The sequence below is a fragment of the Periophthalmus magnuspinnatus genome, chromosome 6 (genome assembly GCF_009829125.3).
Source record: "Periophthalmus magnuspinnatus isolate fPerMag1 chromosome 6, fPerMag1.2.pri, whole genome shotgun sequence".
Classification (NCBI taxonomy): domain Eukaryota; kingdom Metazoa; phylum Chordata; class Actinopteri; order Gobiiformes; family Gobiidae; genus Periophthalmus; species Periophthalmus magnuspinnatus.
In genome coordinates this window covers 18,973,302-19,000,029 of record NC_047131.1, presented here as the reverse complement: position 1 = coordinate 19,000,029, position 26,728 = coordinate 18,973,302, and the positions used below count along the sequence as shown (strand labels likewise).

General features: G+C 36.9%; 1 protein-coding gene across 1 annotated transcript; it reads right to left on the bottom strand.

The window, feature by feature from the left end:
* Window positions 1-1,130: 1,130 nt before the first annotated feature.
* parvg (parvin, gamma) lies at window positions 1,131-26,352 on the bottom strand. Its single transcript, XM_033968155.2, has 13 exons — window positions 26,272-26,352; window positions 25,297-25,369; window positions 24,531-24,595; window positions 22,101-22,203; window positions 19,904-20,044; window positions 15,679-15,794; window positions 15,539-15,591; window positions 13,824-13,858; window positions 13,657-13,718; window positions 12,138-12,206; window positions 11,935-12,036; window positions 9,268-9,340; window positions 1,131-1,737 (listed from the first exon to the last, which is right to left on the bottom strand). Exons 2-13 carry the CDS (start codon window positions 25,358-25,360, stop codon window positions 1,664-1,666), a joined length of 957 nt encoding a protein of 318 aa, XP_033824046.1. The 5' UTR covers window positions 25,361-25,369; window positions 26,272-26,352; the 3' UTR covers window positions 1,131-1,663.
* Between the last annotated feature and the right edge of the window lie 376 nt (window positions 26,353-26,728).

Below are 26,728 nucleotides of genomic sequence, written 5' to 3'. Positions count from 1 at the left end.
TTGACCTTGGTGGTGGTGACGGTGGTGGTATAAAGCTGATAAGGCTGAATAAGGATGGAGTTATTCACTGTTCTGTTGCGTGCAAACAGTATGTTATGTTGCACAATGGGCCTATATATGAATAATATGGAGATGCTGCATTCATTGTAAAGGAGACATTATGCTGAATTAACTTGGGTTTATTCATCATTAGCTTTCTCCTAGTTGTATTTTGAGTGAGCCTAGCCTCGTGAGGGATTAATAAAATATACCATAACCTTATCTATCATCCATCTCCACTCAGCCTGTGGTTCTTGGAAAGATTTTGAGTCTTTAAAGCACCATTGTGTAACTTTTTTTTTTATTAGAAATGTTTTTATGGCGCTAACAACATAGAAAAACACATGCACTGTAAGAAGACTTGCATCTCCTCAATCCTGACTCAAATGTGGCCTAGAGGAGGGCTGGCTTGTTACCATGGAAATTGTATTACTTTGGATAAACTGTTACTCCATATGGCCTAAAATAGGCATGACCAAACTGTGGCTCGGGGGCCAAATGCGGCCCTCAGTCCAATTTTTCTTGGCCCTCAAGCTTCCAGGTGAATTGGTTCATATTACCTTAAACAGTACTTTTTACTCTACATTTCTGAAAATCTACTTTAACAAGCCCATATCAAATATTTCATTCGTCCCATTGAGGATGTAAGCATGAATAAAGATCTAGTGGTTCAGTCTAACTTGTAATAATAATGCAGATTTGAAGTATTCAGTGTATTGGTGACCAGTCTATGGCCCTAAATCGGCCCTCAGCTTTGTCTGTGTTTTTATATGTGGCCCTTAAATAGAAAGGTTTGGACACCCCTGGCATAAAACATCACTATGGATTATGGTTTAAACCTTTTTAACTTTTCTGTAAAGCACTTTGAATTACCTTGTGTACGAATTGTGCTATACAAATAAACTTGCCTTGCCTTGCCTTGCCTTTTAAAGAATCCCGCCCTCCCTTTTTTGTTATTTTTATTTTATTTTTTTTTACAATTTTTTTTGAAAATCTATGAAGTAGTTTTGAACATGGTGTCAACAAACCTGTTCTACTGAGTCTTTTTAGAACAATGTTGCAGTTTACAATGACGGAAATGTGAAATAATCATCTATGTACACACAACAGTTTATTACTAAATACCAGAGATAGGCACAATAATATCTTCTTAAAACATTACAATTTATCCTATTTTTGAATCCGTCACAGACAGCTGATTCCATATGGTTCTCATCACACAAAATCCCTACACATAATACATCAACACATGGGTGGTGCAATTAAGTAGTTTTGTTCTACAGATATCTGCATTCATAACAGCCTGTATGTTGAAGGCAAAAATTTAATCGTTTATCAATGGAGTTTTTCATTTTAACCTAATTTGCACAGTCAAATTTCAACTTTTACTTAGGTCTAGCAACAAATACCAGATCTCATCAACTTTATAACTTATGATAGTCATATATGCTTGATCTGAAAGTGAGCTCTCCATAACTTCAAACAATATCCCATTTTTGTGATTTTGTGAGTCCATATCCCAGGTCTCTTTGGTCTGGTCATATCCTTTCAGCATCTCCGCAGTCTGTAGAGCTCTCCATAAAAGATAAAATAAAGTCCGTCTGTTCTTTGAGCTGTGGGACTTTCATTTCTCCTTGTGTTTCTTGAACAAGGCGTAGAGAACCTTCAGTGTGGCCTGCAAGTCCTGAGACACAATATCTGCAGCACAAGATTAGATTTGTGAATTTAGGTTTGTGAATTTCAAATAATCAAAACAATAATCAATAACTACACTATTTACAAGCTTAATAAAACGAGATGGAAGACATTCATAATTCAGGTTAAGTACTTATTATAAAACTGTTACTGAAAGATATTCTAAACCATGATAACAAACAACAGGAGGGTGATAAAAGTGTCTGTGTTTGAGCATAGAAAAAAGCAGATCGTCACAGGAATGAGATCACAATTTGATTTGTAACACCATAAACAGTTGAATTCTAACTTAAATTTGCTCTAGTACTACGTAAGTTTTGTTCTGGTTTAGCCTATAGTCTGACTTGTTAGCTAGTTAGTCATTAGTTTTGAAATGCTGGTAATTGTACAAGTTTGAACGCACACATTTTGTCCTTGTATGTCCAGGTTAAACTTTGGGTTTAGTCCTAGTTTAGTCCCAGTTTTGATTAGGTCTATGTGAATGCACTGTAAGGCTAATCCAGAACTACTGCATGTAAGGAACTATATGTAAGATTTTGATTTAAAATTGAATAAATATGACCAATGTGTCCAGAGATGCGAGGCAAACAAATATAGCTTGTACTGATAACAACAGTAATGCTGATATATACTTAATTACAGAAACACTGTGCACGATGGCCATGTTGTTTATGTAATTTAGTATTTTGGTTCTCAAGACAATTAGCCAATCAGAAAGCAGAATGAGTCATTTGCATTTGTTTCGATGATGAAATCCAGTTGGTTTAAACCGAAAAAGCCTCTTTATCTGATCTGAAATGTCACTACCTAAACCCCAGCACCTGCAGCCAATCACACGAGTCATGGCCTGTCCATATGCTGAGAATGAGAAAAAGTTTTAAACTATGTGTCGTTTATGAAGATACATAGGCTACATAGTTTTATTATTTTACTTCTGTATTTTAGTTTCATCATTTTTTCTTTTGTCATTTAAACCAAGGGCATGCCCAGAAGCACAATGTACTCTCTGGGTGGTTCAGAGACACGTCTAAAAGTGTGAGCTAATCGATGTCGGATAGATTCTCTCCGCTTCCCCTGTGAATCCATTATCGACACTGCTCTATAGGCACTTTGAGCCCTATTCTCGCTCCTTACAATCACTACAGCTTTCTATAAACAACCCTTCCCCAATCTGCTCTATCTGATCAGAAAATCTCCACCTCAACACTGTAACTGCGAATGTCTCACTGAGTGCAATTCATCTAAGCTAGCAACCTGTGGGGAAATTCAATTCATTTTTGTGTCTTTTTAATTAGCGTTAATGAATGGAAAGTCCCACCGCACACAGGCTAGCACAGGAAGGAGCGGCGTGGCGTAATTGGGTTAGCCGGTTCAGGAGTCGATCTCGCTTGTCACACGTTTATTCAGTTAGCGCAAAGGGAGGGCTGGCTAGCTGCATCAAGATGGCATCTCCGTGTGGAATTTATTGATTGAATTTGTGTCTAATGTGTTTTGGGGCCTTCTGATCTATGACCTGTTGAGAGGGATTGGGGGAATAGTTATCAGCTAATGAGGCTAAAAGCGTCTTGGAAGTGCCTGTAGAATTTGTTGTGAACTGAATGTACCACAGGTGAAAGGACAAACAAAACACTCGTAGTACCCTAACTTATTTATAATGTTATTTTTAATGTTATTTTTATTTTTTGCAATTCATTAGTAGCCTATATTTCTGGAGCAAAACACTGTGCATTTTAAAGGTCCACTATGTATGTGTCGCCATGGAGATTTTTTTTTTTGCTTTCACTGGAATAATCCACAAAATGCCATAAAATGTATGTATGCTGCATGTATTTGATGTTTTCAGTGTTACACATACATTCTTACTAATGATAAGTTTAATGCCATACAGTGGAATGTTCCAGGCAAAGCAGTAGCATCTCCGCAAAGACAAAAAAGTGTGAGGTAAAAACTGTTTCTACATTGTGAATCGCATAAAGAAAGACAAAATCATCATAGGACCATGCTAACAAATCATGAATGAGTAACATCAAATGCTAAATGTTAATGGTTGGTCTTAATAACAAAGAAAATTGTAAACAATTTTAATCCCAGGGTAGAAATCTAAGTATCTGTCCGATAAAACCATAGACTGTATATATAAATAGAAACAGGAAGTGAGCATGGGTGTGCTTCCGGCTCCATCAACTCCATTTCACTTTCTGTTGAAAAACTGTCACCTCCATAACTCTCTCCATAACTGCTGCTGTCAGGCTCGTCATTTTGGTCCTGTTCATATGTTCGTATTAATCTGTGCTACATGATCCTCGGGTTTTTATTTCACTATTGGATCCATAAATCAAAATGACGTCACACCCAAACGTGTGGGTTTAGTCCATTTCTTTAAACAGGCTTTGGGTAAAACCTAAAAACTTTAGATTTTGCCTTCAGTGAGTATGTAATAATCTAATATTAAATAAACAAATATTGTAAAATGCATTTATAAATGTGTTTAAACTAGGCTCTGATATCACTTGAGTGTTTTTTGTTTGCCACCTCATCTTGAGTTTTTATACTTTGGGAAATGTTTTGAAAGATCCCAATTTCTCCAAAGAAATCCCATTATATTAAACTTAATATTTGCCTCGAAGTGCCTCCACTACATTTATACAAAACATTTATTCAGTCTGTATCAAGTCCTTTTAGTCAGAAAGGTGTTCTTGGCATTTGACCCCCCCATGCTTCAATCATTCCACTGAGCCCACCTGTCAGGACCAGTGATCGATCAGAAGTGCAGTGTCCAGGGAGCCTTTTCCAGAGTAGAAATGGACTTTAGACAGAGCATTTTATAAAAACACCTCCTCTTAACCCACGGAGCATGAAAAAGGTCAGACTGGATGCAAAGCAATAAACCAAGCCTTTCAGGACTTAAACCAGTCTGGGATAGGGGCACGGTCGGATTTCTTTTTGGGTCACACACTGGGTCATGCTAAACACTGAAACCTATTTTAATATAAACCAGGCATTTCATACTTCGGATTCTATGATGATAACATGCTCCAATGTTAGGCAAGTTTACCAGTTTATGAGGTTGTAGTCAGGAACAGTTTAATGCTGCTTAAGCCTGGAACAGTCTTCTGAAGATGTGAGACAGGCCTCTACTTTGACAATGTTTAAATTTCGACTCAAAACGGCTCTGTTTAGCTGTGCATATGACTAAAAGGTTTGCATTCTGCATTCTTCTCTTTTAATATCAATTTTACAATGATTATTTGTGTTTTGATTTGTTTGTATTGTGATTTTAATGTCTTTCTTATTCTGTATCTTTTAATTACTTTGTGTATGAATTATGCAATACAAATAAACTTGCCTTGTGTAGTAGTAGTAGAAGGAGAAGTAAGAATGCAGTACTTAACGTCATCTCAAAACCATAGCAATACATTTGAAACTGTATTCTGAGATTCCAACAGTGAGAAGATTAACCAAACTTTTTGCTCAAGTAAAAGTACTGTTACACTCAGTAGCAGGAGTAAAAGTAAGGCACTACAAAAAACTAATCAGAGAAGTACAATATTATTAAAAGGTTGCTCATGTAAATGTAATGCTACCCACATCTAGATTCAACTCCAAATAAATGGATTCTGTCATCCAAATGTATTCCCAAACCACAATTTAAAACCACAGCTGCACAGTCTGGCCGGAACTTTGCAACCCTCTCATACAAACTAGTCCATAACAATGCTGCAAGGTTACGACCGGGGCATCTCACTATATACATACAAAAACTGTGAAAAGCATTTATCTAACCAGGCAGTACATGTATTGGCACAGAAAGAGCTGCTTGGTATCTTTATGTTGAATTCCCTGGACTCATTAAATGCATGATCTCTATATGTTGTGGCCCACATGAGCACAGACTGTTTCCATTTATGTACAGCTGACAGAGTTACATAATCCTGTGAAATATTCAGTTCATAACATTTGGACTAAATCATTTCCTGTGTCTCCTGTGAGAGAGTTATAAATAAAGTACATGCTTTTAAATATTTATGTACTTTTTTCCCCTCAAAATGTGTACACAGATAAACAAATATGAAGCATTGTTTGAAAATGCCATCACCTGTACAAAAGTGTAAATTAAAAAAAATTAAATAGCCTATATATTCATTTTTTTTGTTTGTTGTGTTTTAACCAGGAAGTAATAATAATAATAATAATAATTACAAAAAAATAATAATAACTAAATAATAATAATAATAATAATAATAATTATTATTATTATTATTATTATTATTCAGCAGACACCATTTCACATACAGTACAATGTCATTTTACCTGTATTTCCATTACAGTAGTGTTACAACTTGAAATACTAAAATATGATGTGAATAACTTTTTGATTTTAACATGCCAATGAGAATACAAGCTTAGTTTTTTTTTAAGTTGATGCCCCTCCTCCTAACTTTAAAGAAGACTTATGCTTGTGTTTGCACTACAGTTATAACAACCGCGGATCATTATGTTATAATTTGACATTTTAAATCGCAATATTCATCTAAAATGACTCAATAAAAGAGACAAGGTCACTGACTGTGTTAGAAAATTGCCGTGCCCAATGGGAGCTGATATCACTGTAAATGTCATGACAACAAAGAGTTGGCACCTCCTATGGATTGCAGCGGATCACGTTAGCGAGCACAGAATTTACCAAAATGACTACGCCATGCTGCCAAATCCTGCGTGTGTCAGTGATTAATAAAATAAAATTAGACAATGAAGTAACTACAAAGCAGGGGGCGTATGTGAGTGTGGTGGTGACAATGCGGATTGATTGACAAAATGGAGTCTTGAAAATAAGTGATTAAAGATTGTTCAAACATGCACAAATTACTCCAAATACAACTTTGGGTGAGTAAATGGTGAGGGGAAACATCTGTGACAGCTCTAAAAAAGTGATTGTGTGTAAAAAAAAAAATAGCTTAAAAAACAACTGGTGAGTTTGATTAAGACGCAAAAGCAAATAAAAAGATCATCTCCACAAAGAAGAAGCGGCTTGGATGAGCAGCAAAACGTCTTCAGTCCTACAACGATTTGTCCTGTTGACAGATTTAAACTCTTTTGCTATGGATCAGATCTGGACAACTGAGAGATTACACAGACATCATCTCCAAAAACATGACTTGTATTTGATACATACTGCATCAAAGAATGTTCCAAAGTCTCTTGCATTTATTCAATGACAGGGGTTTTTATTTTATTGGTCAGAAAATACCTCGAAAAACCTGCACTGTGAGCCGGGTTCTCTCATAGATCTGAGCAGTAATTTAGCCTAGTGATGTTATCTTATCTTTGTGTACTGGATTATGGACATGTAATATACACGCAGACTTCAGCCTCTACTTTAAAACCTTTAGATAAGCTCTTTCATACACTCTATAAAAGGTTGACCATCACTATCTGATAGAAGAGAACAACACAGTATGAAATGTATTTATAAGAGACTACTTCATAGATGGCCTGAATATCTCACTTGCTTGTTGAACACTGATATGGGAACATTTAATACAGGATCACATGACTGTATCACACCAGAACTGAGATGGAAAATGGGCTTTTGGCTGTTTTGCTTCCCAAAAAATTGAATCTATTTCAAGGACATGCAAAATTGGATTCTTGGGTGCCACAAACGCAATTTAATAATCTGGTGAGAAACATTTATACTCACGCCTGCACCTGTTTTTAAAATTTTAAATGGACTTATGGTAAATTATCATGTTTTTTGTATAGTGTTTTTCCACCTTCAAGGCACATATTCATAGACCAGTGCTCAACCAATGATTTTTTATGTCGAGAGCGGGATTAGAAAAAAAAAGAAAAAGTTAATTAGTAACGCCACAGAGTAGATCATTCAAAATAAATTAATAACATCTCCACAGAGACAAGCAGGTCGATTACGCTGCTTTACCATCTTTAACATAAAACTTAACATACATTTTTTTGATTATTAAGGTTAAGGAAACACAAAACAGCCAAATAAAAATTACACTTGTCTGTTTTTGCGAGTGAGTTATTCTAGCACAACAAGTGACACATTCCCTGCATCTGTCTGTTTGGCATGACACCTCTCCCCATGAATACTGATGATGGCCCATTCTTCACACAAACACAATAACTGCTGCAGGTTTAACTGTCAATCACTACCTCCCCAGCTCTCCCTCTGTCTCTGTCCTCTTCAAATGGATGATAAAATGTCTGATAATGACCTCCGAGCTCATCATAATAGTTATCAAACAACAAATGATTCATACTTGTTTCCATCAAAGCCTCTGTCTGCTTCCGTTAACACTGTGCAGCCACTTTTATGAAGCGTAACAATATCTTAAGATTCACGATAATACTAACCACTCCTGCGTTTCACCTGTTCTGCATAGCTTTGTTGAATTTGTGTGATATTTTAATGCACAATGCTAGCAAATACATTTTCTCAAGTACATTTATTTGAGTTTTAGTAGTAACAGTTGATCAGTTTTAGCACCTACTTGAGTAATGTATTTCACACTGTAAGATTGTACTAGAGTTTTGGTTACTCATCCCACTGTGAGTAAGTTTAGTGACAAAAGCGTTGACAATATTAAAAGAGTTGAACATCTGTGTTTCTTTCACTGCTCCTTCAGAGACTTAGAGATTTAGTTTTTCTCATTTTGTGGTTTATCCAGATTTAGGGTTTTATGATCATCCCTTTATTGTCTCCCGTGGGAGAAATTCGTCTTGGGACAGGGGATCGCATACTTTATATAACACAACAGAAAGGACATCACCGACAGCATAAGCACATTGCAGAGAACACTCACCAATAAAACAGAAGTAAGAGACCAAAATAAGTAATACACAGAGGACCTTTAAACCACTATGTGCAGACAGGCATTTCACAGCTTATATCTATGTTTTGATGGCACATTCCCTCCACCTATGTGTAATTTTGATTGCACATTCCTTTAGCTTATGTGCAGTTTTGATTGCGTATTCCCTTACCAGTCAAAAGTTTTGACACCCTCACATATATATATTTTTTAATGTTCAAATCCTCAAAGTAGACACTGTTTGCTTTGTTGACTGTGCTGTAAACCCTTGGCCTTATCTCACTAAGCTTCATGCTGCAGTTTCCCAAAATGGTTTTCACTTGTTTGTGCCATGTCAGGGTCAAGAAATGCCAAAGTGCAAACCAGGGTCCAAAGCAAACGGTGGCTATTTTTATATGATTTAATTTATAACAAGTTTTGAATTATTTGGAGTTTATTTTTTGTTTGCTGTTATAAATTCCATGTGTCCATCCATAGTTTTGATCTCTTCCATGAGAATCTACAATGTAAATAATCATGGAAAAAACAAGAAAAGTAAGTGAAAAAGTATGTCCAAACCTTTGACTGGTAGTGTATGTGCAGTTTTGATTGCACATTCCCAAAGCTTGTGTGCAGTGTTTTGATTGCACATTACTTAAGCCTGTGTGCAGTTTTGATTGCACATGGAACCAAAATGCTGATCATTTGCGATTCTCACCTTGTGGAGAAATGCTGGACACATCCATTCCTGCGTCTATGAGGAGGTCCAAGGCCAAAGTCACATTATGGAGCTAGAAGACATGAGACAGGAGAGTGAGTGCTAAGAAATAGAGACTAATATGGTATTGCAGTACAGTTACAGACAGTGATTGAAACTGATTTGATCTGAACATGTTATTTTGATGAGGAAATACAAGGACATCCTCCTTCAAGTTTTTTCTCCTTAGAGGTGAAAAAACATGCCACAAATCTTCTTCACAAATCTGACCTGCAACTTGACACATGGAGGGGTCACCTGCTTGTCTCCACAATGACAGATAGGAGGATAGGAATGCCGTACTGTGGAACATTCCAGGCAAATCAATGACACCATCATGGAGACAAGCAGGTGGTGGACCTTCTGCCAGAAAAGGTACGCTGTGCACTTTTTAGGTTTTGTGAGTCCCAAGATTTTTTTTTTTTTACCACCGCGCACACACACCGACACACATAGACACACACAGACACACACCGACACACCTAGACACACACAGACACACACAGACACACACACACAATGACAAAACTAATCTAATCTAAAGCAGGACTTGAATTGCTCAGTGTTTGCAGTGCCAGAAAAACATATATGACATTCAGCACTATTCAACCCAATTCATAGCACATTATTTCTATTCCCTTTTCGCACTATCACATATAGGCGTACATGCTGTTGATCTAAACACTTTTAAACTGCTGCGAATAGCTCTTTTACAAGCAGAACAAACCAGCCCAGCACTGCAGGCATGTCACAGCTTTTTTAGGGAACGACCACTATAATGTATTATGGATCAGACCAGACATGTGCTGCAGAAGTCTTCCTCCCTTTACCACTTTGTAAAGAATTCAAAAACCTCCTCACACGACCACATAAGAAACAATGCTTTTTCATGTTCTTGTCTTCTCAGTTCAAATAACATCAGAGATTATTACAGGGAAGGCATGACATTAGTAGCAATTACTGTAGTCATGAAGTGTGAAATGATCTTTACTTCTTCACCGTTCTGACAAATCTGATAGTAAATGGTCTGTTTTTCTGCTTAGTTGGACGCAAAAAAAAAAAAAGCATGCCCAAGTGAAAATTGATTACCAAAAACACGTGGTGACGTGTCAGTTAATTAGTGAGTTTTTACAGTAGCTGTTGTAATTGCAAGAAAATGAACAATGAGTTTTAAATAACTCTTTCAATCTTAATAATAATTTAGGCAACATCTGCAGAAGAGGGAACAAACAGAAAGAAAGGAGATTACTCACGTCAGATGTAACTGTTTACGTTACATTTCAATAATCAGACAGTTATCACATGTTGGTCTGCATTTACATAGTGTAGACAGAGATATATGGTTCAAATCCGTGACACCTGTGGATGATTATGTTATAATTTGGCCATTTTAAATCTCAATATTCATCTAAAATGACTTAATAAAAGAAAAAAGTAAGCTGATTTCCAGAAAACCAATGGGAGCTGACATTGCCGTAAACAAATAACTCTGAAGTTGTTGGCCCCCCCTTATGAATAGCTGCAGATCACACTAGCTCTTTTGTACCAAATTGACTAAGGAATTTTTTTCGCATATCACAGATCAATAAAATAAAATTGAAGAATGAAGTAAGTACAGAGCAGTGGGCGTATGCCAGTGGCGGTAAAAACGGGATTTGATTGGCAATATGGCATCTCGAAAATAAGTGATTAAAGATTGCTCAAACATTCACTAATCACTCCAAAAAGAACTTTGAGAGGGTAAATGAGAAGGGTAAACAACTACAACATGGTTAAAAGCTCTGAAAAGTTGATTTTGCATAATAGGACCGCTTTCAATAGGCTGTATTCTCAACTCTCAAGTATTTGTTATCAATATTTCAATTAGAGGGCAGTGGCCTATGCAACTCGATGGGAGTTTTACTGTAATGTTCTATAGCATTTGATTTATCTATGTTGCATTTATTCCATGACATGTATTTTATAGCTCCAAAACAACTGGAAAAAACATGCACACTTATTACTGTTAGCGGAGTCACCACCTCTCCACAGATCTGACCTGTAACTTGGCCTGTGGGTGTCAGTTGTCTCTATAGAGATATATCCATTTAATGCCATACTGTTGAAAATTCCAGGCAAAGTAATAACAAATACCTTCACACCAGAAAGATACAGCACACCATACCATCGTGACCTCTCACCCCTTGGTTCTGGAAGTACATTTCTCATTCATTTTTACCATAGACTTTCAGAAAAGAATTATATTAAATGTTTCAAAGCTTGCTCAAGGCTAATTAGCTCTGTGGTAGTAATGACAACAATATCAATAATTTTATTTAAAATCTGTTTCTTTATAAATCGCTAAGTTATTAAGGCATTTCACTAAAGCTTTCGTTTTAAGTGTGCTTTTGTGGCTTATAACAACTGCATTATGGATATTAGTTACCACGTAGATGGTTCGCCTCCACTGTGTCTTTGAAATTTTAAAAAGTCTATGAGAAAAGTGAATGGAAAATGTACTTACAGAACCGGAGGGGGCTGTCACTGTTGAGCTCCATAAAGCCATAGTTAAACATCTCTACACTCCCTCATTACCAGTTAGCTAAAATACTGCACTGTTTCACACGCAACATATTCAAAAATCCATACCATTTCGGAGTGATTGACAGGAGTCAGGTTAAAGTCGTGAAGTGGGACAAAGTAGCCCTCTAACTGTCCAATCAGCAAGAGCAGGATTACACCATCAGCAAACTGGAACAGACAGCATATGACAAGCCGATATGGAGGGGGGATAGCATCTCTGGAGAAGTCATCAATGCCACAGTAAATATTGTGCACTGTGTGGTTTTTACCTGTCTGTCCATATCAGCCACCTGCAGACCCAGAGAGGACATATTCTTGTTGACAAAGTGTAAAATGGCCTGAAAGAATTGGGAAGTAAGTTAGTACAGGAAGTGGGAAGTGAAAGTAGGGCACAGGAGGAGAAATCATTAAAGTCTGACAAGATCATTTTGCATTGTCCAATTGTTGAAAAGTATTGACAGTATAATGCATTTTTGGGGGTAATTAGTTTGTTGTGAAGCTTCAGATAAGATGCAATAATTTATCATAAAACAGGACAGTAATGAGGAGTACATTGCATTGGGTTTGGCTTCCAGTGAATAGGCTAGTTTGGTAAATTGCAGTGGTGGAATGAAACAAAGTAAAAGTAGTGAAGTACTATACTTAAGTTAAAAAAATGTAGGTATCTGTACTTTATGTAAGTAGATTTAAAGTGGATATCATTTACTTCTGCTTCACTACTTTTCAGAGGAGGTATCTGTACTTTCTACTCCACTACATTTTTGAACAGGACTGAAAAGTAAAAGTATTTTTCATTATTGTTTGAGACCTGCTGAAAAGTCTGACGGGCTTATTTTTAACACGTTCATAATTTGAGCAGAAAAACCCCCAAAACAAATGTAAACATGTAAAAGAAATGATTGATTCAATTGTTCCTATTGAACAAAATTAATTTGAAGCTTTATTAGATCTCAATATCTGTGTGAAATACTTATAATTTTTACCTTTTAAATACATTTTTAAACAGGTACTTTAATACTTTTACTGGAGTAGATTTTTTGGTGTGATACTTTATTTGCATTTTTACTTTTATTTAACTTTTTTTTTATATCTGTACTTTTACTTAAGTAACAAAATGGAATACTTTTTCCACCACTGGTAAATTGTCTTTGAGTGTTAATTGTGTATTTATGTATTTTATGCATAAAATCATGCATTTTCTACTTATATATTGTTGTTGTTTGTTTAATATATCTAGCTAATGTTAGAATTACAAACTATTTTCATTTCTGTCTGTAAACCTTAAAGCTGCACTATGAAACATTTCAAGTGGATTGTTTTCTGGTGAAGCCACCTGCTTGTCTCCATGGAGATGTTATTGGAATGTTCTTCATGGAGTCAAGCCACAAGTTACATGTTTTATCTTTATAGAGGCGAGGATGCTCACATACTACTTTTCAAGATAAGTTTTTAGAAAAACAAACATAAGTGAATCAATAAACGTTATATATAAATATGCTCAATGCCATACTGTGGAACATGACACCCACCAGAAAAGTTGCATACTGCATATTTAATTCTAAAACAAAACTCCAAATGCTTACAACTGCAGAATGAATGTATCCTGGCTTTGCTGTATACTGCAGGATTAGCACTTGTCATCAGTTCCTTTGCAGATCCTAATTTATTTATAATTTATTCATCAGATAAATGAGTTTACTATTTATTTTCTGTCTTAAAAACATTGACTTTGTCCCACCGGAGCATTAAAACCACCTCAGCAATTCTCTCTTTTGCTTTGTCATATACCTGCTTGACTGTGTTGACCTTGCTTGTGTCCAGCTGCAGCAGTTGATCGATGGGATGGTCCCCTGGTGGCCAAAGAGAGAAGGACGGTTAGGTCACTGTGGCTCTGATGTTTTTTTGGAGCGCATTCGCAGTGTCACATGATCTCCACCTCCGACCGCACTACTCACGTTCAGTATTACTCAGGGAGTCCGAGTCCGCGATCCTGTAGGAAAAAGCCAAGAGCTAAAATGGTCCATACCTTTTAAAATGTCACTCGTAGGAGAAGACAATAGCCAGTGGGAAGGTTGTTGTTTTTGTTTTGTTTTTTCTTAACACTGTAGACCATTATGTAATATTTGATGTGAAAAATACTGATGCTTAGAAACTGGATTCAAATTCCTGTGTATGAGACAAACAGTTCAAAAAGTATTAGTTTCAGTTTCGTTTTGACGCTGTGCTAAGTCACTCCCCCTTCAGAGCGTTATCACAATACAATCAGCATGGATTCCACTAAAGACTACTTACTGCACATTGCATCAGGTTTGTGAAGCTGTAGTGTATCGCTTTGTATCATGTTTTTGGATATTTATGCAAAAGCAGAACAAAGGAAGGAAGGAACTTCATAATAGAAAGCTCAAAAAAGTCTACTTTGCATAATACAATCTCTTTTAAATGAACTACTTCCGTTTTTCATGTTTTTAAGACAGTGAAAATCTGGTAACGTATTTGACAATTAGATATTTTTCACCAAAATAAGGAATATTCAATAAAATAGTAGAAGTAGTAGTAGTAATAGCAGTAGTCGTAGTAGTAGTAGTAGTAATAGACAGGATTGCACAAATCAAACAGACACTCTGTTTACAGTCCCCTATTTATTAACAGAGTGTATGGTATGGAGGCAGACTATTTAGCAGCCTGGAAATCTTACCCACAAACTGCTTGTTGAGAGGCAGAGAACAAAGCACTTCATAATATTTTGTCTGTGCATTTTGCTGTTTAAAACTTAGATGCTGCATTGAGACACTACAGGTAAGATAAGATGGCAAACAATCTAATCCAGAAGTATCTGCAATTATCATAATATATATCATATTGCAGAACCAACTGTCTGGGATAGTCTCATGCAGTTTCTATATGGTTCTCATCAATCGCCGCTTTCTATTTTCTATCTTTTTCTGGCTATAATGCACCATGACAGGAAATCAACTTTCTTGGATAGTGTCAGGGAGTTGTTTTCCCATAATTCCTAGCAAAACAATGTGACCTGATTGGATGAAAATTGGCCTCTCTGTCAGTTGCTTCTCTATAAATTATTATCAGTGGTGGATGAAGTACTCAATTTTGTTACGTAAAAGTACAGATATAGAGGTAAAAAGTTACTCAAATAAAAGTATTACATGAGCAAATCTACTTAAGTAAAAGTATCAAAATACCCACTTAAAAATAGACTTAAAGAGTAAAAAATGTAGGGATATTGATTAAAAATAATACATATTTTGGTAAAAAGTAACAATACAAATCAATTTCTCAATTTTTCATATACATTTTGTGAATTTATTATTATTTAAGCTTGAAATCGAAAACTTTAGTCAGGATGTTACCACAAACACGGTAAAAACAGCCCCTCAAATCATATAAGAAGTACTTTTTACTTTTCAGTTGAGTTAAAAATGTAATGGAGTAGAAAGTACAGATATCTGCTCTGAAATGTAGTGAAGTATCCATGGTAAAATTGACTTTAGTTAAGTACAGATACCTACAAATTCTTCTTGAGTACAGTACTTTACTACTTGTACTTCCTAAAGGACAATTATTTTATGAAATACATTTTAATCAGTACAGGCTTTAACAGTACTATTTATTATGTAAAAAAAACAAACCTTACTGTCTATATGCAACTCACCTCTCTGTCAACGTCTCTTTATACGTCTCAGATCTAATCCCGTTTTTGCTAACCTGGAAGCGCAGTTAATCGAAAAATATCTGTCAAAAAATCACATCATGTTTATATCCCATTGAGCTTGGTTAAAAGGCTTATCTCACCTCCACCACTACCACCTCAACCTCAACATCCGGCGGTAGCTTGAGCTCCGGCTGAAACCGCTTCACCATGGCAACCAGCAGATGAACAGTGGCCAGGAGGTCTTTGTTGTGGATGACTGACAGACGAACAGGAGTGAACAAAACACATGGAATCAGCGAGTGCATGGGAGGAATGTCAAAGGGTTATATGGGAGCGGTATGGAAAAATACAGATATTCATGCAGATAAAGACATAAAAGGATGTATTTTGGGTCATAAATGAGTTTTCAGTGTAATAATTCAGACCAACATAGTCTTGCTCAAATTTGTATTTTGAAATTCAATTGAGAGATGAAACTTTAATACAATGGCTGTTATGATTATCAGTTATCTATACTAAGAAACATATACTTTATATCTCAATTGTTTTGAGATATTCAAATCACAATCTGTCTTTATAGTAAAAAAGTGGCAAAAAAACTAAAATAAATAATTACATAAATAATGTAATCTTCCAAGGGTATACAAATTATATTTTTGTGATAATTGTACAGTCCATTCATGTTTTGTGCAGTACTTAAACCTCAAACTAAATATTTTAAGGTTTATCAAACGTGATCTCATCGGGGCTGGGCCTCGGTAGTACTTAGATGGGAGGCAAAACTGATGTTGTGTCTATAAGCAAGACACTTTACCCACATTGCCTCATATGAATGTGGTATTTGCGTGCGTGAGTGTTGCTGGTGGTTGTATGGACCGATGGAACAGATTGGCCATGCTTCCATCAGTCTACCTCAGGGCAGCTGTGGCTAGTAGCTTACGAATACAGAGTGTGGAGTGTAGAGTGAATGAATAATGCACTGTTAAGCGTCTTTGAGTGTCCCAAAAGGCACTAAGTAAATAAAATTCATTATGACAAGTCTGATGGATTGCCACAATTTGTAATTATTGTCATTGGGATCATAAAAACTAAAGACGATAAAGATTAATAGACCTAAATTGGAAGCAAGATATTTAGGAATAATAATATCAGTGTAATTAATTGAAAATAAAGTAGGTAAAATGACAAGTAACAAAACATAAAAAAAAAATTAAGTATTTTGTCTTTACTGAACACTTCTGGCTGGTGTAATCTACTCAATGGTTCTGGCAAGGCTACATAACATACATGATTAAATGATGAATCGTGGCCTGAGATCTTTGTTGCGCTTGACTGACAGACGAATAGGAACGAACAAAACACATGGAATCTTTGTGCTCAGAACAGTCCACAGCGTAGGGAGAAGTGAAGGCTATGTATAGGAGCAGCCACTGAATTATACACAATCACAATAGACTAGGTTTAAAGGGTGAGGAGGGCATTATAAAGAGTCGGTGGATTGAATAAGACCTATTTATATTCAGCCACGCATACCTACATCACTGAATGTCACTTGTAATTATATATTTATAGATTTAACTCATCATACATCAGTGGTGGGCGAATTGTTTCACGACTTAAAAAATACAAAGCTTTTCTAGTAACACCAGGTCTGAAGCAGAACTAAACTATGACAAAAGCATTACTAACAAGGGCAACCAAATTAAGGAGGAAATTGGATTCTTGTGAGCTTTAAGCCATGTTAGAGCATTGTTACCTGCTCAAAAACATACCTGGAATTGTGTTAGCGCATTATTATTAGTCTGTCTACATCTCCAAAGCTCAAAATGCTCCGTTCCACCCTGTGATGTCATGTAGCAGTAGTTTTCAAGTTAACAGCTACAAATTTACCTTTAGTTCAGTAGAGATTGGCAATTCCAGGGCTGAAATGATCCAAATGATTATAATGGAGGTGTATTGAGCTTTGAGCACTTCCTGTATTACCGTAAGACGTGAATAGAGTGTTTTCTGTTCGGGAGAGCCTAAAGAAGAGGGTTAAATGAAACAAACCAAAAATAAAAACAAACCAAAACTCCAGATATGTTTGTGAGGAGACAACATTATAACATAGATCAGAAAATAGCGTAATATGTTATAGAGTATAGAAGAGGCCCGCTGTTTGAGAAATGCTGATATATCCAATATTGTGCTGTTACTATTTTCTTCATATAGATTTTTGGTTGAGTGACCGTCCTGCCAACTGTGGGTCAATTCACTCTCATTTTCAATCTCGGTTCAACTCTGTTACATTTGGAAAAAAAATATGAAGTCTTGACACTCTCTTAAAAAAGTTCAGATATGTTTTTGATACCATTGACCCAGGTGAATATCTTGTACTCACAGAAATGTTTGGAATGGTCTATAACATAACATTAAAGTGCATATGACAGGACTCATTTCAGTGAAACACAGTTAACATTATGACATTTTCTATTTGTATATGATATATCGGTGAAGTTTACATTTTAGATTTTGATTTAGAAAGCTTTATTTATCCCAAAGGGCAATTCATTTGTAGCTCTACAGCCAGCATTAAATCATCATTATCATCAAAAACAACATAGAAGGCACAAGTCAGTGGGCAACAAGTCCATCTTACTTTCTGGTAGAGGTAAGCTCATTCCAAATAGTTCAGATCATAGCTCCTAGGTCCTTGCCCCAAACTCAGGGGCCATACTTTGAAAAATATTCAACACCAAGGGCCAGTGGTCAATACAGTGGATAGTTCAGATGGTTGTATTTAACATACTTTTGACTTCATACTTTAAATAAGGCTTGAAATGTTAATATTAGGTCTGACAATGCAATGTGATGTTATTTAGTTTATATTGGTAGGATTACTCAAATTTGCCGTAAAAAGTACTGATTACGATCAATTGAGGCAGTTCAACTGAAGACCTGAAGGGCCAAAAAAAAAATGGTCTGAGGGCCGCATTTGCCCCCGGGCCATAGTTTGGGAGAGAGAAGTCACATGACCCTACCATTGTTTAATAAAAAACGACAGCACCCACAAAACGGACTACAATAAGCGCTCCTCATTCTCATTCTCTTTTAATGAGAACTTCAACATGACAGTGCACTTAAATGACCCAGTGTTTGCCCATGAGATAAGAATAAAAAGAACCCCACAGACTGCGCATCTGTGACTCTGAAAAGTTTAAAAATGAACCACTTCCAACGAAAAGTATAAGCCCATGCTACACAACAGAATAAATATTCTCCAGACTCACCACCAGCCTCTGCTCTGTCCTCTGTCACAAATATTCCACTAAATCCTGTCCTTTTAGTCCGTCTGCTGCGGAGCATGGAGTGTGCAGGGGCTCCATCAGCGGGGTTTATGCAAATAACCTATGTGGCTTTAAGTTTAGTTTGTATAAGCATAAACAGTATGCGCAGATCTTCTCTTGTGTCATTATGTAGTCTACAGATGAACGCGTGCAGCTGTGATGCATGTGTATTGTCATTCTTACATAAAGTTGGGTTTGTCATGACCTGTGCCCCCCTCTCTCCTTTCCCCCCTGTGTGTGTTTGGGCGGAGTCTCCTGGGACCTGAGAGTTATCAAACTGACTACTGAAGGCCTACTCACCAGCGAGACTCTGCCAGATTGTTCGTCCTACACACGGTGAACTTCTTAGCTGCTCAGATATTGCATTTTTTCCAATACCTACCTTTGAATATTTTTGACTTACCTGTTTTTTCGACTCTTTCCGGTGATCTCCACCTGCTCCAGCCTGATACTTACCAAGTCCTGTATTCCAAACAGAGATCGGCAATGGTTTGTATGCTAAAGGAGATATGAAAGGAAGCAACACCGGATCCTTTTCCTAACTCCTTCCTAACTCAGAAGACTATTTGCACAGTTCTCATCACAGCAGACGGTGACGCACATCCGATTTTGGCTTAAAGCGTTAGGAGCTTCATGGCTAATTTGAGGAATTCAGAACAAGACGTAATTTCATAACTGTCCGCTAGCAACCATAATGTTAACCAGAGCTAAACTTGTCTACATTGCACAATAGTTATGGTTAGACTCATAAAAATCGATGACAATGCCTTTATTTGGTTGAATGAAGGTTTAAGCTACCAGAAAATGCATTCCTTGTGTGTAAATTGCCACTTAACTGATGTAAAACTATGATACATATTCACCACAGGCACACTCAAGCCCACTAAACCAAGTAATAATTACAAAAACATAAAAACCTGTCATATGCACTTTAAATCTTATTGTTGTTTTTTAATATTTCCATATTAAAAGCCACCAAGACTGCACATGTTGTTCCATTTGTTGCCGTGGTGTTTTTGCCGGGAGCTTGGTGACTCACGGTGGACGCTCCACTTGGTCTGGTCCTCCTCCGGGCCCAGGTGCTGGCTCAGCTGTCCCAGGATCACCTCCAGTTTGTGGGTCTGAGCGGCAGAGGTCAGGGCTATCTCATCCATGGGCAGCTTCACTTTGGCCAAACGCACTGCAGTAAACAAGATATTATCAGACTGAACGATGTACGCAGAATGAAAGATAATATAAGGACTACATATGCTAGGTTTTTATGTCCATTTGATATTTGTTCACATTCATGGTACTATTTTATAACTACACCTTCACTTAACGCAGAACACTTGGTTTGGTGTTAGTCTAGGGTGACAAAATTTTCAAAATTCAAAACTGGGACACACCTGGATTGGGATGGTTGGTATAAATAAAATTGTGAAAAGAGTGCAAAACATTCTCCATTCTCAACACACTTATGGGTTGGTATATAATCTGAGAGACTTTTGGCAGTGCATTTTTTTTGTTTTATGGACATTTTCAAGCACGATGTTCTGTATTTTAGCTAAAGAAATTATTATTTTTACTGTTGGCAGGGATCAGATTGGTCAAAAATAGAGTATTTCTTGTATAAAATTGGGACAAATCAATGGTTTTGGATAAATATGCTGGGAAGTGGGACAGGGGACACAGGGCTCAAAACTGGGACTGTCCCGCGTAAATAGGGGCATCTGGTCTACCCTGTTAGTCACATCTGTTGGAAATGGGGCAAAGTCCTAACCTTAAGACCTGTGAACCTTACTTTCTGGTTCGCAGGTGATAAAATGTTCCACAATTATATACAGACAGCGCACCATGGTTTTATTTTGACTCTAAGAGCTGCTTTTACAATGTATCTGTGCTTAAAAAGAAAATCAAATCCCTGTTCTTCATCTGAGATTTGTAATACCTTTAGTAGGTATAGCTAGGTGCAAACCAGTCCATTTTGAAGGTGAGGACTTGGCATTTGACACTTCTCATCTCCTGATATAAAAGTCATTATTGTAAATGGAGCACATTTGACAGAGGAGATATGAGGAGCGGCAGTGAGAGCTCTCAGACGGTACAATGCACTAGTCCACCCACAATCACTTAAAAGGACTAGCACTTCTATTACAAGTGTGTGTCCACCTCAAATACTATTATAATTCAAATCATAGGTGAAGTAAGAAGTACTCTGATTGTGTACTCATTACTCAAATAAGAGTAAAATACTGGCCAATCATTTTAGTCCAGAATCTGAAGGACAACCAAATCAACAATCTGATCATTTGTATTTAAGTAAAAGTACAGTTACATAGCTTAAAATGTACTCAAGCACAAGTTTTTTTTTCCCCCATTTCTCATGCTAGCTCTAGGGGTGTGAATAAGGCTGAAAGTAGCACTATGACCCCTTCCCCAATGATGAAATGGAAATGAGTTGCTAAGTACCCAGTCTGTTACAAGCATTTCTGATTTTATGTTTAATGTAATTGTACGTTGGCTCAACAAAATAAACTTGTTTCAACCTTTAATAATAATAATGCCTTACACTTGTAATGCGCTTTACAGGCTTGTCAAAGCCTCTCAAAGTGCTACACTATAGTCATTATTCATTCATTTCCACACTTGGTGATGGTAAGCTACTATTGTAGCCACAGCTGCCCTGGGGAGACTGACGGAAGCAAGGCTGCCAATCTGCGCCATCGGCCCCTCCGACCACCACCTATCATTCACGCACACACCACTTTCATACTAGGCAATGTGCCTAAGGACACAACGACAGAACTGGGTCTGAGCGGGACTCGATCCTCCAACCTTCGTGTTGGGGGACCAACACTCTAACCACTGAGCCACTGTCGCCCCAACCTTTGAGAAACCATAGTTCCAAAAAGCACCGAGACAATGACACCAAAAATCTAAAATAATAATAAAATGTAATAATAATAATAATAATAATAAAATAAATTAAAAAAGGGTTTTAAAATGATAGTTAATTCCATCTTTTGTTTGATTCTTGTAAACCCAGTCTCGTGTCTTGTCTTGTGAGGATTGTGTTTCATCCTAGTACTTTAAAGTAATTTCAAGTTATACTTCTACCACAAATGAGTGAAGCCATTTGAAACATCCTCCCCTGCTATAAACCTCATTATGGTGAATAGAGCAGATTTGACAGAGGAGCCAGGCGGAGTGTCAGAGTACTCTCATGCCTCCATGTGCATTAGCCTCTCACTCACTCAGCAGGTGATGGAGGACCAGTCCGTCAAACAGATCCTCCTCCAAACTCTGGACCACAATATGCTCCGGTTCCAGAGTGCTATTGATCCAGTCCACCAGGGCCTGCAAATACACAAATCATCTCACAGTTAGAGACGCCAGCCGCTCTCATCGTCATCAATGAGTTCTTCTGTTACAAAACCGCAAACAGCATGAATCCACTTTCTTTCAACTTCACTCAATTCTCAATCAATATGAGGAACAATGATGGTTATGGGAGTGCTTTCTCTGGTGTGTCATATGCGGTGAGACAGCACGTCACCCGCCTGATACCCAGACGGTTAAAGCCATACTTCACAACATTCTCCATAGAGATAAATCTATTTTGTGCTATACTGTAGAAGATTATAGACAAAGGAACAACATTTCCATACAAACAAGCAGGAAGAGGAGGCCCTTGTCCAGGCCAAATAAAAGTCAAGTTTGTGCCAAATTGAAAAAAAACATGCTTTTATTTTAGTCTATTTTTTGGCAAAAAGTTACATACTACTGCTTTAACAATTACAAATACTGAGTTGTGCAAGAAATTGAAAATAAAACAACAAAACTAAACAATATTGAGTAAAATGATCATATTTACTCGACTTGTATTGAACTAGTAAAATCACTGTTAAACTGTTTTGTTGAGTTGGTTTAGACATGTTTTGACTATTTTCAATAAACTACCTAAAATTGGAGAAAAAAAAAGTTACAGATACAGTAAACCAGGACGAAGGGGCATAAATACTGCCTCACACTTGGAATATAATACTGGGAAAGGAATTGTACATGGCACTAAACTGTAGAAGCTGGAAAAATCTGCAGTAAGCCTGTAAGACCAAGCAGAAGTGTGTGTTTTGTTTTTTGTTTTTTTAATTTTGCAAGGATATTCAGCTAGTTTCCTTTTTTGCAACCAACCATATACTTGGGTAAGCAATGTGGGCGGAGTGTATTACTCAAGGACACAACAATAGTGCTTGGGAAATTGTTAGACAAGCTTTCATCCTCCTATAACATTTTTTTTTTTTTTTTTTTTTGCCATTGGTGACCCCAAATGTCCAGTTAACCTCTCATACAAGACCATTCTGCAACAAACATGTACTTCACTCGTATTGAACTGTGTTGCTATCGTCTTTCCTCATCTAAACCTGTTATCGCCGGAACTGTCAGCTCCCCTGCTCTGCTTTGGAATCTGTCTGCCATCACCACGTATAATTATGTTCATTAAAATTTCACCCATCTTCCACCTCTCTCCCGGCATCAGATATAATTCATGGCCTCCCTTCTGAAGAACACATGGGGTACAGTCGTGTCAGCTCTCTAATGTATTTCTTATGTAGCTTTTATAATGCGCATAAGACACAATGTACTGAATCACAGCTTTAGGAAGGATGCTTAAAGAGGATAGCCTACATTTTGTTCACTGTATTGTCCCATTGAAAGATAAGACTAGTGCTTTAGACTCCTGGAATGTCCCATTGTATGGCATTTCACACCTCCATGAGGTGAAGCTGGTAGCGCCAGCAGGCCAAGCTATGTTTCTCAAGATGTGTTTAAGCCAGGGCTGGGCAAACTTTTTGACACACAGGCCACATTGGGTTCTAAAACCAATTTTTTTAACCTATTTAATTTGGTCACATTCAGCGGGCTGGATTAATAAGACCAACGTCCGTGTGTGGCCCTCGGGCCGTAGTTTGCCCGCCCCTGGTTTAAGCAAAAGTGTAAGTACATGTAACTGAATTGAATTAGCGCATGATAGATAAGTCAATATGCCATATTATGGGACATTTTAAAGAGGAAAAATTACCCGTACACTTCTTTGGTGTATTGCTAACACTTTCCACACATTTAGATCACCTTTTATTGTTTTGAAAATGCTAAAACAATGTATTATCATGTTTTATAAGTTTCACTCTCGTTTTTGATGCACTGAGTTCCCCCCTCCCCCTTGCTCTCTTACTCCTCCTGCAGAGCACAATCACAATCCAAACAATGTTCATCCCGCTAATGAAACTACTGCACTTTGTATCGACTTTGTGAAGTCGTAGTGTATTGTTTTGCATAAGGACTTCGTATACTTATGGAAAAGTCTTAGACAGATCATAGTACTAACCATAGAGAGGGTTACAATAGAGTTCAAGAGAAACTGCAAGATTACTCAAACTGTATAAATTACACACAAACCACTTCAGGCGTGTTTTTGATGAGTAAACTTTATAAAATTCTAGAGCACATTAAACATGTTGATTTTGCATACACTTTCTTTACGTAAAGCAATAACAACTTGGGGAGACAAGCACGTGGCGGACTCCCCCAACATGAAAGTTACATAGTTTGTAGATGTAAATTTGTTGAATATAAATGTAAATAATTGCTAAGCTAAAAATATATGTAGTTGAATGAATTCTTACATCTTTGAGATCTTTCAGCTTTGGGTCCTTCAAAGAATTTGGATGAATCAGCTTCCTCTTCTCCCCTGCGTGAATACACAAATTATCTGTTCGTCAGCTCTGTTATTTTTAGACATGTTATTCTGCAGTTTCTAAATGCACATAGCTTTATTGAGCTTATGAGAGGTTTAATAGAGCAAGTGTTGTACCCCTGCTGTCACTGGTGAAGTTATTTTAGTCACTGTTGTGCAATTGTTAGAGGCTTTGTTGGAGCTGTGCAGAGACTACGCCAAATTAGTAGAAGCAACAGTTGGCCAGAGCTTCTATTTTTGTGTTCCGTGCCACACATATAAGAGTTCTCTTAAGGATAATAACAATACTTAATGTGTGTGCCTAAAGTAAATAAAAGTATAAACAGAACTGAAAATGTCTTTACTAATTTGAAAATAAAGAAGCAAAGACCAACTTAATCTCATGTTTATGTTAAATGGGTACTGTGTAACATTTCTGGCAAGGGATGTTACTTGCTTGTCTCCATGGAGATGTTATTGCTTTGCCTAGGATGTTTCATAGTATGGCATTAGACTAATCTATCAAGTATTTCATCAAGTTAATTTTTTCTCAGTAGTCCTCTAGATGATAAATAATCTCAGTGCCATATTGGGGAATACTCCAAGCAAAGGTATATCATCTCAGTGGAGAGGAGCAGAAGGCAGGCCCTCCACCAGAAAAGTGACATAGTGCCTCTTTAAACAGCCATGCGTCATATCTATAAACATTAACTTACCAATTGAAATTTCAACATCTTCACTCGCTGATTCTTTTACATATTCAAAGACGTTTGCCTCCATTGCTTAAAGCTGAAAATGCACAAAGAACAATAACAGAATCAAAAGCTAAGACTCTATAATAGCAGCACTAGCCTTAATAAAGCATAAACAAAACATTTATTCATAATGAACAAATAGTTTATTCAAGGCGCTGTACCTGTTTCAAAACGTGAAAAACAAAACTAGTTATTTTTAGCGGCTTGCAGTTGTCTGAAAAAATATTCCTCACTTACCTTATGCATTCCGAGCATCTTAATTATTCTCCACTATGAGTTAATAAGCGCTTTTCACAACTGCCAGAGATCAGATCAGAGTTTTGCTTTCACAGTAATGCTAGCAACAGTTAACATGCTAATATGCACTTCCTGATTATCGAACAGTAAATAAAATGTTTTATGATACACACAGTACAAAGCTGACTTGCAAGACAAATTTTGCTCAAATGAAACAAAAAATGTAAACAGGCCCTTTAAGTTTCCATGTGTTTATGCTTTAATTCAAGTGTAGTTATTATAAAATGGTTTAGTTCCTGAGTTGGCTTCATTTTGATCAAAGCAGAAGGCTGTACTGCAAAATGTTTGCATGATATCTTGACCAATTCATGTTTTCTTCTTGGAGTGTTTTTCCCCGACACTGCAAAACATGTATCAAAATGCTAAGCAGAACATGTTTCTTCAATTTCTATCAACTGAAAAACCGTTGAAACATGTTGAAATTCATGACTAGAAACTGATTTGAATGATATATGCAGCCCAAACACCAATTTAAGTAGTAGCATTTGAAAAAGCTGTATGTCAAAAGCTGTTACTTCCTGGTGAAATAAAGCAGGTAGCAAAATGTTGTTTTGATATTGTTGTGGCTTTCTTTTCTGAGGTTAACTGTAACTTCCAAACAGGGTCACGGAGAGAAAAATAGTTCAGGAACAAGCTTACCGTGGGCATAACACAAGTATGACACGACCAAATCTGAAGTTTGTCTGATGTCTAGACAAAAGCAGAGCTGTCAAAACAATGATGCAGGAAGCAGGGGGGAGGGGACTTCAGACTGAAGTGAGAGTTATCATCGCTGTCAAAATAAGGGCAAATAAGATGCCACGCAGTCAGAAAGGGAGATGAAGATAAGTAAGGAGAAAGGTTAAGTTTATTGACCTCTGCTGTATCTACTCTTATAATGGAATGGAAGTTATACGAAATGAAATGTAAGGATTTTTAAAAGATATAGCAATGAAAATATAAGAACTAATTTACTTAATACCAACATAATATATCAAAATAATTTTAATAGCTGAGGTTTTATTGTTTTGTTCGATTTTTAAAGCAAGCTTAAAAATAGACTTAACTTTTTGGAGGTGGCATGTCACCTGCAAGTCACTTATTACACGTCACTTAT

Coding starts and splice junctions, on each gene's coding strand:
- parvg (XM_033968155.2), bottom strand. CDS start 25,360: ATGGAGGCAAACGTCTTTGAATATGTAAAAGAATCAGCGAGTGAAGAT. Junction 22,204..24,530: donor AGCTGAAAGATCTCAAAGAT/GTAAGAATTCAT, acceptor GTGTATTTGCAG/GCCCTGGTGGACTGGATCAA. Junction 9,341..11,934: donor CTGTCAATCACTCCGAAATG/GTATGGATTTTT, acceptor CATGTCTTCTAG/CTCCATAATGTGACTTTGGC.